The sequence below is a fragment of the Ursus maritimus genome, unplaced genomic scaffold (genome assembly GCF_017311325.1).
Source record: "Ursus maritimus isolate PB19 unplaced genomic scaffold, ASM1731132v1 scaffold_21, whole genome shotgun sequence".
Lineage (NCBI taxonomy): Eukaryota > Metazoa > Chordata > Mammalia > Carnivora > Ursidae > Ursus > Ursus maritimus.
In genome coordinates, this window is record NW_024424564.1 from 48317924 (window position 1) to 48331459 (window position 13536).

Here is a 13536-nt window from a genome sequence, read left to right on the forward strand (position 1 = left end):
ACTAAATTTGTGCAATTTGGAGAGAACTGATATTTACATTTTTGAGTATTTCTATAAACAAACATGAATATCATTCTATTGATATAGGTCATCTTTAATGTATTTCATTTAAGTGTTATAATTTTCAGTGTACAGGTCTTGTACATCTTTTTTTAAGATTTATCCTTAAGTAGATAATGATTTTTTGCTATTATAAATGGTATTTTTAAAAAATTATGTTTACTGCTTGGTGCTGATAATAAAAAGATAATTTGATTTACATATTTTGATATTATAGTCAGCCATCTTGCTAAAACTCTATTTCTAATATGTCTGTAGATCCTTTCAAGTTTTCTATGTGTAGATCCTATCACCTGCAAATACATTTTTCTTCCATTTCTATACTTTTCCTTTCAATTTCTCTTATTTTACTGTGATTGGTTAGGGACAGTATAAAGCTGAACAGAAGCAAGGAGAATGGGAACATATTTTTCTACCTGATTCTAAAAGGAGTACTTCCACATTTAAGTGTCTGAAAAATTAAATTTACTTTTTTAAAATTCAAACTTAATTACATTTTTGCTAGAAAAAGTGGTCTGTGTAATATAGAGGTTTTGAAATGTTAAGACTTTATAATCAATTATAAAATCCATATTTTAAAAAGATGTTTTACTTACTTGACCTATCAATAATTAAGAGAGAGACTTTAAAATCATTACTATAATGGGATATGCTTCAATCTCTTCCTATAGTTCTACCATTTTCTGCTCTATGTACTTTGAAGTTATTTTATTCAGTATACTCACATTTAGAAATGTTATGTCTTCCTGGGGATTTAAGCCTATTATCATTATCCTTAATAATGCTTTTGGCTTTAAATTCTACCTTATCTGGGGCGCCTGGGTGGCTCAGTCGTTAAGCGTCTGCCTTCGGCTCAGGGCGTGATCCCGGCGTTCCGGGATCGAGTCCCACATCGGGCTCCTCTGCTGGGAGGAGCCTGCTTCTTCCTCTCCCACTCCCCCTGCTTGTGTTCCCTCTCTCGCTGCTGTCTCTCTGTCACATAAATAAATAAAATCTTTAAAAAAAAAATAAATAAATTCTACTTTATCTGATATTAATATAGCTACACCAGTTTTCTTTAGTATATGTCTGGTTTTTTTCCACCCATTTGCTTTTAACCTTTATGTGGACTTATGTGTGCCACATATATCTGGACTTCTTTTTCCCCAATTTGATGATCCCTGCCTTAAGATGAGCTTAATCCACTGTTATTTATCATGATTATTAATATATTTGGACTTATTTCTAACATTTTACCTTTCTTATTTCCATCTATCCCACTTTATCTATGCTTCTTTTTTTTTTTTTTTAAGATTTTATTTATTTATTTGACTGAAAGAAAGAAAGAGAGTGCACACAAGCAGGGGGAGTGGCAGGCAGAGGGAGAGGGAGAAGCAACATCCCTGTAGTGCAGGGAGCCCAATGTGGGCCTCGATTCCAGGACCCTGAGATCATGACCTGAGCCGTAGGCAGACACTTAACAGACTGAGCTATCCAGGCGCCCCTATGCTTCTTGCTCTTTATAAACTTTTATTTTCTCATCCTATTTTTTCACTACTTTGGAATTTATGCACTCTACTTCTCTTCTTTTGGTGTTAATCCTTTCAAGTTTATCATGCACATTTACTTTTAAAAGTTGAGGGTTGGGACACCTGGGTGGCTCAGTCTGTTAAGCATCTGCCTTCCGCTCAGTTCACGATCCCAGGCTCCCAGCTCAGTGGGGAGCCTGCTTCTCCCTTTCCCTCTGTCTGCCACTCCCCCTGCTTGTGTGTGCCCACTCTCTCTCTCTGACAAATAAAGAAAATCTTTAAAAAAATTAAAATTAAAGTTGAGGGTCAGATAATATCCTTACCCTTCTCTCAAAAAATATAAGGATCTTAGAACACTGAGTTCTGTAGACTCACTTCCAACGTACATACCATGGCTACCCATGATTTTAGTTGTTTTTCACACTCAAAAGTTAGACATTACTATTTTACACAGAAAGTGTTTATTTTATATACAAGTTTATTAGTCGTTAGTCACTCCTTCTTGCATTTCCAACCATTCTTCCAGAATAATTTTCCTTCTTTTTGAAGTATATCCTTTAACGAAGGTCTCTTGGTGGTAAGCTCTCCGGTTTTTTATTTATCTGTAAGTGACTATTTCACCCTTATCTCTGAATGACAGTTTTGCTGGGTACATAATCACAAGCTGTTATTTTCTCTCAGCACTTTGAAAATGCTGTATCACTGTCTTCTGGCCTCCGCTGTAGGTGAAGAGAGAGGTCACCGGCAGGGTAACTGTCATTCCCCTGCAGATGTGTCCTCTATGTCTTAACACTGCTTTCGTGTTTTCCTTTTCCTTTGGACAGATCCCCTAGGTTCACTAAATTAAGTTTTTGATTTCTGTGGTTTTTCTCATTTCTGTAAGTGTCCATTTTTCAAATTCATATATGCATGCCTAATAATCTTTTTTTTAAAAGATTTTATTTGAGAGAGAGAGCACAAGCAGGGGGAGCAGCAGGCAGAGGAAGAATCAGACTCCCCGCTTAGTGGGGAGCCCAATGTGGGGCTTGATCCCAGGACTCCAGGATCATGACCTGAGTCAAAGGCAGCCACTTAACCAACTGAGCCACCCAGGCACCCCATAATCTTTTCTTTTCTTTTCTTTTTTTTAAGTAAAACAGTTTTAACTTTTAGAGTTTGGTTTGGCCCAAGGAGCCAGGCGATGACAGATATAACTGACATTTGAATAACTGGATTAATTTAGAGAAGGATAAATCCAGTTTTGACGCTTTTGCTTGTGTGTTAGTCTTTTTAATTTAAGACTTTATTTTTCAGAGCAATTTTAGGTTTATAACAAAATTGAGAGGGAAGAACAGAGATCTTCCATATACCCCTCCCTGGCACATGCATCAGCTCCCCCCATCAACACGGTGATTAATCCTTTATTTATTTAGATATTTAAATGCCTAGCTATTCTATATCACGTATCTGACCTTTCTACTATCTACAATCTCTGGGGGGCTACTCATTTTTTCCTGGGTTGGTGATATGGATTGTGAGCGCACTGCCTGATTTTAATTGGTGGGAACCCTATGGGCCTAACCTGTGAACTGACCTTTATTCTTGCAGAGAAAACTACTTTGAGTCACTTCAGCCCCACCTTGAGTGTCTGGGTTCAGCACAGCAAACCCAGGCTTTCCTTCCCAATGCTCAAGTCAGGACCCAAACCACTTTCTTAACTATTGACAAGCACCCTTAAACAATTCAACCCCAACAGGTACCTGCGGTGTCCTACAGGCACCAGCTCCACGTTCCTCTGACCCTAGTTTATATGTCCTGTCCTTATTTTGTTTATTTAATTAAGTTAATTAATTAATTCAAATTTTTGGAAGGCAAGATCTTTGGAGACTTCCCATACCCCTAGCAAGGCCAGAAATGTCATGATGGTTCGTCATTTACAGTCTTTGGTTACTATGCAATAAAGGAGTTTCTTGGAGCCCCTAGTAAGTCTCATCACTAGAAGTAGACTGAAAATATCTTTTAGGAAAAAATGCATCTAGTGCAATGCCATTTTTATAAAAATAAGTTCTCTCTAGTTATCCGTTTTCTGTATGTATATATGCACAGAAAGATGCCTAGAATTTATGCTCATCTGACATGAATTATGGCTATTTCTGAGTGATGAGATTGGAAGTGATTGATTCTTTACTGTTTTGGAGCCTGTATTGTTTTTATAAGAATAGAGTAATTTTTCTGAAACAAAAAAAAAAGAACGAAATTAAGGGCACTCCACTGGCTCAGTTGGTAAAGCATGTGACTCTTGATCTCTTGATCTTGGGGTTGTGAGTTTGGGCCCCCTATTTGATGTAGAGATCACTTAAAAATAAAATCCAAAAAAAAAAAAAAAAAGAAGGAAAAGAACCAGACTGGAAGTGAATATTCTAAGATGTTAATGGCACTTGGTATAGGGTGATAGAGATTGAAGCTACTGTTATTTTCTTTATTGTACACTTGTTTATTTTAAGTTGAAAAAAATCACTGCTTGACATTCATCAGTGCAGATGTTTTAGTAGGAACCTCCACTTGTACCATAAGCCCTGCCATCTAGACTGTGTGTGACACGGCAACCAAGTATGACTCCACATCAACTCTGTTAGTACAAGGTTCACCGTAGGAAGTAACATTAACACTGGTGTTTGTGCTTATAAAAGCATGACAACTACTTGGAAGTTTTACTTTTGGTCCAACAGGAAACATACATGATTTTTAGGGAAATATTTCCCTGATATAGAGTGCTACAACATTTAACATAGACCAGAATAATCCTTCTCTAATACAAGTAAAGTCCCATTGCAAAGAATAATACCGCTAAAGAGCTCTTTATGGAAGATCAGATGACCAACAGAGGTAATGCTTGGCTGGTCGGGTTGTAAGCGACGTCTCTGGTGATAGTTTTTATAATTATCACCTCTAAGGAAAGGGTGTGATGCTGATGCTTACGGCTCAGAGAAGCAGAGTTGTAACCATGCACATATAGTTTTTGTGTGTTTCTGCTCTCTTAGAGGTTATATCTAGTGATAGCTTTCACTCTGTTTTAAAAAATAGATGTTCAAAAAGAGTTTTGGTGAATGATGGCATCGTGGAAATGTTTGTCGTGAGAGCACATGTACATCAAACAACTATCGTTCGGTACATCTCTTACTTCAAACAATAGAATCACCTAAACAAAAACCTTCCAAGCCATCTACCACAATTAAAACTTGGGGAAAACATCTAAGAATAGAAACAAAGGAGTAGCGGTAGTAATGTGTGTATAACACCTTCTCCAAAGTACTTTTTCCCCTTGCTAATTTACCACAAAGAAGCGGGGCACAGCTGTTTCAGCTCTAGATCCTAAAGCCTGGGAATCAGATTTCTAGCAACGCATTCAACTTTACATTTCAATGTAACTAAGTAATTTAGAGATGTCTTTAAATACCTCCTGATGGAAATGCACCTGTGTAATACCATCACTTGCCTCTCTGAAATGTTAGTTGTTTTCAATTTCTCTTTCTTCTCCAATTCATCATCTACTTACCCCATTTCCTCTCTATATTCTATCTCTACACATTACCTTTCCCTCATTTCAATGACCCTAGAGCAGGATGCTGCATTGAAACAACCATCTCTTACAGAGCTTCCCTCCAATTCGTATCGCCTTCATTTCTACACAAAGCAGTAAGAATTATCTTCCACCAACAGCTGTTTTCAGTAATAAGAAAGCTAAGTTCTGTGACTAAGCTAAGCATCCCTTCTGTTCTCCAAGGCCTACAGTGGTTCCTAGTTGCTAGTGGTACTGAAGTGAAATCTCCAAGAACTGCTCATTATGTCCTTTATGAACTCTCAATGACCTGTCCACATTTTTGACATATTCAAATTTATGTTTTTTTATTCCATTTAGTCTGACAACCATGCATTAACATGATTAATTTGTTTCTTGTTTTCTTTACCACTACAGTAGCGACTATTTATTCTCCTGTATATTTATTCTCTCCTTCCTTAACAATGGATCCTCTAACTTTAATCGGGACACATGGCTATCCAGGATAAAGACCACATTTTTCAGCCTCTCTTGCGGTGAGGAGCGTCATAACTAAGTGCTAAACAATAATATGAAAGCCAAAATGTTATAAGCAACTTCAAGAAGGGGATGGAGTATTCCTATTCTCTCTTTTTTTTTTTTTCAATTTTATGTATTTGAGAGAGAGAGAGAGTACAAGCAGGGAGAACAGCAGGCAGAGGGAGAAGCAGACTCCCTGCTGAGCAGGGAGCCCAACACAGGGTTCCATCCCAGGACCCCAGGATCATGACCTGAGCTGAAGGCAGACAGTTAACTAAGCCACACAGGTGCCCCCATAATATTCATATTTTCAAGCGCTCCTCCTTCCTACTGGCTAGAAGGGAGATGTGATGGCTGGAGCTCAAACAGCTATCTTGGATCATGAAGTAGAAGTTATGTGATGAGTTTGGTGGAGCGACAAGACAGACAGATCCCTGGGTCCCTGATATCATGAAGAGCCGTATCAGTCCTAGAATATCTAGTTCTGGATTATTTTTGGAAGAGAGAAAAAATCCTATTATGTTTAAGCTGTTAACATTTTTGGGGCCTCTTCTATCACTTCTGGGAACGCCTAATTCTAATTGATCCACCTATCTCTGAGTTTTCATTTGCTACTTCTGTCCCTAAATGTTCCCCCAATTTATTTTCTTATCTCCCTCAGCAACCCCCCCACACACCAAATTGTCAGTTTTCTTTCTTCCTTTAAAATACAGCTTCTGGGGTGCCTGGGTGGCTTAGTTGGCTAAGCACCCAACTCTTGGTTTCAGCTCAGGTCGTGATCTCATGGGTCGTGGGATCCAGACCCACATTGGGCTCTACGCTCAGCAGGGAGTCTGCTTGAAGATTCTCTCCTCTGCCCCCCCACCGTGTGCATACTCGTGCTCTCTCTCTAAAATAAATACATAAATCTTTCAAAATAAATAAATAAAATACAACTTCAGATTCAAATGCCTATGTGGAAATGGTTAGTATTGCTAAGCTTGATACAATTACTCTTTTTTGAACGCAAACACACACATCTATGTATCTAGTATGTATGTGTATATATACAGAGTGATGGATAAATGAAGTTTTTAAATAATTTAACAAATTTACCAAGTTTTTACATCTAAACATTCACTATTCACTTTTAAATAGTACTCTTACTATAAATTCATTTTGATGATGCCATCATTCACCAAAACTCCTTTTTTAACATTTTTTTTTAAACACGCTGAAAGCCATCACTAGATAAAACTTCCAAGAGAGCAGAAATACACCCAATTTGGTTACCAGTCCTGGAACAGTGTCTGGCATATAGTAAGTACTCGATATATGTTTGTGATAGGAAAAAAAATTAATTGTAGCAAAACTTCATTTGAACGTAGACTGACTTTAAAAACAGTCAAAAGTCATTCCAAGCTCAGTTTGGTGAATAAGATGTGTCATAAAGCTAGAGAATATCATTTGGAGTTAAAAAAACAGTGACTATAAAGCAATAAACCTGATTTCCTTGTATCAATCATAAAGATGGCTCAGAGCTGAGCTACTTCTTTGGCAATTTCAAGGTTCATTTCTTAAGCTTACAGGTAAGTACGCCAAGCTCGCTCCAGCTTGCACTGGGAGTTCCCTTTGCCTGGAACAACCCACATATACATGGATTGTCCCTCACTTCATTTGGGTCTCTGTCTAAATTCCCACGTCCTCCAAAAGGCCTTCCCTCACTCCCTGACCTAAAAGTAAAGCCATCCTTGTCACTCTCTGTCCCCAATAATGCTTTCCTTTTCTTTACAGGAATTGTACCTAACATAATATTTTATATCTATTTTGTTTATGTGTGGATAGTATCTGTCTCTGTCATTAGAATATTTGCTCCATGATGCAAGGGAGTATGTTTTACTCACTGCTATAGCTCCAAATTTCTGCTCGATATGCAAATTTCAAATAAATTCCATAAATATAAGTCTATAATGAAAGAGAAAGCAAGAGAGAAAAGCAATGGAGGGAGAAGAAGAAAGCCAACAGAGAAGTAGCAAAAGGAGTGAAGAAACTCTGGGGTGAGTTATAGTTGGTGATTTTGCTCTGTAACTCTTTTTCTGTATTACTTTGGACTGAAGGCTTCCATGAGAAAATTTTGGAATGAGTCTCTTATCACTCCTGGAGATTTATTTCAAAATAAAATGGCAACCCTAAAGAAAGAGGTTATGTTTAGAAGCATATAGATGGCATTTACTGTCTTTTACAGTCTTTCCATCTCTCTAGTCAACAGATGCACAAGCTGAGTGAACATTTGAGAACTCTTGACTGAGTCAAAGAAGTACTTTCGTGATTTTTAGCAGGATTGTTCCATGTTGGTATTACTATTAACATTCTTAATTTCCATATTGAACTGACATTTGGAACATCTGTTCATACTGAATACCTGCAGCTCTTTCAGGATCTTGCTTAATAGAGTTACATGATAAAGCTAGGAGGCAAACCTCTGAAAATACTTTTAACTCTCTGTTCCTCCTACTGTGTCCCTCACTTCCAGCACAAAGTTTAGTTCCTTTCAAGGGACAGTGATTCCAGTCACATTTCTTTAATGTTTTTTGCTTCCTCAAACTGTCCATTCTTTATACAAAACTTATCAACAGGGTTTGTGCCAGAGAATACAGAGCACAATGACATTCCTTTATATTTTAGCAAATTTAATAGAAAAGATAATTGCATTTTCCTAATGATTTCTATAACATTATAAACAAATCCCTTTTTGAAAAAGTTCAATTCATGCTTAAAATTTCAGGCAAAGGAAAGAGTTATATAATACAAGGCACTGTCGTCCTGTAGGAGTTTTAGAGACTTTCAGAATTCTGAGGCACATTTAAGAAAATGTTGATTTCCTGATTGGCAGGATCAAACAGCACAAAACGCACAGATACCCAGACCCTGAGTCTCACATTCCACTTATGATTAAAATATTAAAATGAATCATGATGACAAATAAGTAGTCACTACTTTAATCCCATTTAAGCTCAAAAATCCCATTTTATTTGAAACCCAGATAAACTGCATCTGAAAATAGTCAAAGTGTTCTGCTATTATTCTTCAGCTTTGTTTTGTACAATACAATGCCTAACAAAGTAACAGGAGTACTAGTATAGTATTAATATTTCACTACCAAAACCTAATGTTTTATATATATATATTTTTAAAGATTTTATTTATTTATTTGACAGAGATAGAGACAGCCAGCGAGAGAGGAAACACAAGCAGGGGGAGTGGGAGAGGAAGAAGCAGGCTCATAGCAGAGGAGCCTGATGTGGGGCTCGATCCCATAACGCCGGGATCACGCCCTGAGCCGAAGGCAGACGCCCAACCGCTGTGCCACCCAGGCGCCCCTATTTTTTAATTGTTCTTAAATGATACCTACTACATTGTAGGCCAATGTTCATTATACGTACTTTTATAACGTAGCCTTGCAACCTTAAGAAGCTTACGTTTCCTCTCTGAAGCAGGAGTTTCTGGTGTGTGGGCAGAAGCACATGCTGTTGGTGAGTTAGCTGTACCAGGTAATCTTTTAGGAAATGTCACAGAGTAGGAGGTACGCCGTCTTGTCCGACATGCTACTTCCCTCTCTCTGTGCAGCAACTGTTCATCCATCAGCAATGTTATGACTTGCTTAGACTTTTCCCGGATATAATAACCTGAAAAATACATTGAATTTGCATAGGAAGGAAATATTCATTGAGGGTCCAATTTTTATTCTAAAGAAAATTAGGAAAAAAATGTAAGCAATGTAACGAAGTGAAAAAATCTGCAGCAAGTGAAAGGGAAACCTGAGTTTCATTGGAGTTGTCGATAAGTACTCCTTTTCTTATACTTTAAGAAGTAACTAAATGTATGATGAAATCATATCACATATTGACATGACATTTTTCACTTTAAATATGCTGTTTCCTTTTAAAAGCAATACATACCCTGCAATAAATTAAACAATAAAGGCATAAAAGAAGAGGAATAAATTAGATCTAGATATATGACCATGACATATAGCTAAAGATTTTGGGTAATATGGTATCATTCAAATCAGTAACGCACAGGGAAAAATCAATCATTATATATGTACACAGGGCAGAGAAATACATGGGTAGATGGATGGATGGATGATGGATGGGCAGGCAGATGGCCAGCTGTGTCCCCATAACATTGTTAATATTGGCTACCTTAAAGGAGTACAGTTGGGGTGGGACAAGAGTAGGGAGGACAATTAGATTTTCTTTGACCTAAATCTTATCAAAACAACTTGATGCCATTAATAGAGTGCCAGAGCACAGTCTAAGACCAGAATCCTAATGACAATGCTGTCCTTAACCATCTGTCTCATTCTGATATGTTAGGTGGTCTGTCTGGGCTTGAGTTTTTTATGTGAAAACCAGTAGAAGTATAACTGTTCAGTGTAATTCACAGATATAAAAGTGTACTCATTCAAATATATAGTAGTATTATTACTATTCTCAATCCCCTCCCACGAAAAATGGTAAAGGAAAACCACTTCCCTCTCCACATCTTGGGACCAACTCATATTATAACATCTCATGTTTTCCCAAGCCTTTTTACAAAAGTAAAATGAAAAGTCTCTAAAGATCCACTACTATGTTCATTTTGGGCTTAAGCATGAAGAATTAAAGCATGAATATATGCAACTATAACTTACTAGTAGTGGAAGTAATGAGAAATGGTCAAATGTAGGGCGCCTTTAGACAAAAGAGGCCAACATGTTCTCTGCCAGTCATTTCATAAAGGACTGCTATGGACAGTGACAGAAACCTTTGCTCAAGTTGCCATCTTTCCCAAGATTATTTTATCTACTCTTAATTTCATTTCTTAATCACCTCCTCCTTTCAAACTTCTTTTATAACTGCGGTGAACCGTATCATTCTCGACACCCTTAATTTCCTATGAGTAATTTGTAGTCCATAAACAAAAAATCCCACAGTGTTTTAGGTTACCACTCGGTGTTGCCTGATAGAAGCCTGCTGTGACTGTCAGTCCTTGGGGACAAAGTGCCAGACACTACTTTTCCCTGGAAAACTGCTATAGCTTGGTTTGGGGGAAGGGGTGAAAAACTTGTTTTTCCATTTCTAACTTTACAAAAACTTATCTCCTTCTGCTTCCTCTCTTTCCCTCTACTCTAGCCATCCCGACTGCCTTATTCTGTAATCACACCAGGCTCTCTGTCTCCTGCAAGCTGTGTGCTAGCTGTTGCTTCTGCCAGGGACTCTGCATGGCTAGGTCCCTAATTCATTCAAGTCTCTACTCAAATGTCACCCCCTCAGAGAAGACTTCCTTCTGCCCACCCTCTCTAAAATTGCCCCATTCCCATCACTCTCTATTCCCTTACCTATTTTATCACTATCTGCTATTGTTATATATATACACGTATGTGTGTGTGTATATATATGTATAAATATATATTTGTGTGTCTATATAATCGTATATATACATAATGTATATATAATAATATATAATAAGAATATGTATACATTTGTTTACTTGTTTACTGTTTGTTTCCTTACCTACAATACAAGCTCCATGAAGGCAGAGAGCCTCATTGCCCCAGTATCGCCAGTGTCTGCAAGAATGATTGGCACATAGGAAATAATCTTTACTGAGTAAATGAATTGATAAAGGAGCAAATTACAAAAAGTCTCCATTTTCTCCTTGACATAATACAAATGGAACCAGATGGATGAAAGATACTGAGTGCCAATTTACAATGTAGCTGCCTGAGAAAGTTGCCTGGCCTGAAAGAGTTTCTTGCAACACCCTTAATTACAAGAGGTCAGTACTAGAAATTACGGGACAGATGTGGATTATTTCACTTGGAGTCTGCATGAACTGGTGGGACTTGAAAGCAACTACAAAAGTTCAAAGGTCCCAGCAGGTACATCAAGGAGAAAGCCAGCCACAATGAGGAAGCACTTCTCCCTGAAATATCAGGGCTCCTCCCTGAGGGAGCTGCTGACAGCATGGGGAAGGTCAAGCCACAGTGGTTTACTTCTCGCTCCATTGAAAGTGAAAAAAATCCAAGAACCCAATAAACGTGCTTCAAGGATGAGTTAGATAATAACAATAGTACTAACAAGATGGCGTCTCCTCACTGCTAAGGAATATGTTTCTGAAAGGAAAGGAGGGACATAGCACTAAAACGGAATTGTACTGGAATAGAACACATGTTAGGAAGTAACTGCTTTGTATCTGAAAGACAGAAATAAAAAGGGGGGAAGACGGTGGGAAGGAGAGAGAGAGAGAGAGAGACAAAGGGAGGGAGAAGAACATGGATTCTTTGAAATGAGAAATCAAACTATGAAACAGATTGATACCCAAAGATACATCAAGACGCAAAGCCTGTTATTGAGGTGAAGGGTAAAGTAAAAATTAACCTATCTTCTGCTTTAATTAGGAATCTTCGGGTTACAAGTGACAGAAACTTATATTGAACCGGCCATGGGAAAACCAGAGGTTGCAACTGGGGCTCAAGTACAAAAGAGGCAGAGACTAGAGAACTACTGGGACTCCTTTTTCCTCTCCCAGCCCTTCTTCCCCCTGTGTAATGCCTTCATTTTCTCCTCCTGCAGATTGGCTTCCTCCATCTGAATGTGGGCTGGCCACAGACAGCTCCAGGTTCATGCCTCACACTCTGCGACCTGAGAAGCCTCTCTCTTCCTTCAAGCAAATTGGAAAAATCCAGGAGAATGACTCAGCTTGGCCCAGCTTGAAAGTCACATGCCCATCCCCTTGGCCGGAGGGTGGGATGCTCCCACTGGCAACCCCATCAGAAAGGCCCAGTAGAGTGAGGGGAGAGTCAACAGGATAGAAAAATGAATGAACAGAAAGCCAACTTGAGGAGGCTTTCCAAACTCAGACAAAGGACAAGGACCTACAAATCACTAGAGCAACTATGTGCCAGACCAATATCCAAGAACACTCACTTATTCACTTAGGCAGTCATTTGATCATTTTTTGAACAATTAAGTTTCAGGAATTGTTCTAGAAGCACAAGTGAGGGGAAAAAAGACAAGACCCCTACCAAGATAATTTCAGATAAAAAATAAATGCTCTGGAGGAAAATAAAGAACAGTGAGGTGCTACACATCTTGAACAGCGAGAAGAAGCCAGCGGCTCAGGCAGAGGGAAGAGCTCGGACTTCACATCTTCATGAAGGCTCCCGCTGAGAGATAGCAAGCCCCTCCCAGCTCCCCCTGCACACGCATGGTCAGGCCTGGTTGCCACACTTGAGGGCACCTGCACTCGTCTCTTACAGCACTTCCACAGGCTGTAATTGCTTATTGATTTGATAAGTGTCTTTTTCCTCCATTACAGTATAACATCCATGGAGGCCAGAATTATACTTGTTCACTTAAGAGATACTTCAGAAATGTCTGTTAAATAAATGAAGGAACATGCTGAGAAAAAATGTCCCAAATGCAGGGGAGGAGTCTCTGTAAATGCACAAATGAGCATCGTGTGAAGGGATCTGGAAATATGGTAAATTCAAAGATGTTGGGCAATGAGATGTGCCAGCAGCAAAGACACACACCAGACTTCTAGAAAAATATGTATTCAGCTTGAAACTGTGGTCATAAAATATCCTAACACCCCTCCCTCCATACCTGACCCACTAACCAACCAAAATTTACTCTTCTTCCTATATTTCTTTCTCAATGAATGTTATCTCCTTTCTTTCTTTCTTTTTTTTTTTTTTTAAGATTTTGTTTATTTATTTGACAGAGATAGAGACAGCCAGAGAGAGAGGGAACACAAGCAGGGGGAGTGGGAGAGGAAGAAACAGGCTTCCAGCAGAAGAGCCTGATGTGGGGCTTGAACCCAGAATGCCGGGATCACGCCCTGAACCGAAGGCAGACGCTTATTGACTGAGCCACTCAGGCG

The 13536-nt window shown here is 38.6% G+C and overlaps 1 protein-coding gene across 1 annotated transcript in view; it reads right to left on the reverse strand.

Moving 5' to 3' along the window:
• The window catches only part of ENTHD1 (ENTH domain containing 1), a 96527-nt gene that overhangs the window by 67880 nt on the left and 15111 nt on the right, over window positions 1–13536 (reverse strand). The window contains exon 2 of the mRNA XM_008705539.1: window positions 9048–9290. Coding sequence (XP_008703761.1) covers window positions 9048–9290 — 243 coding nt within the window. The remainder of the gene's footprint in view (window positions 1–9047; window positions 9291–13536) is intronic.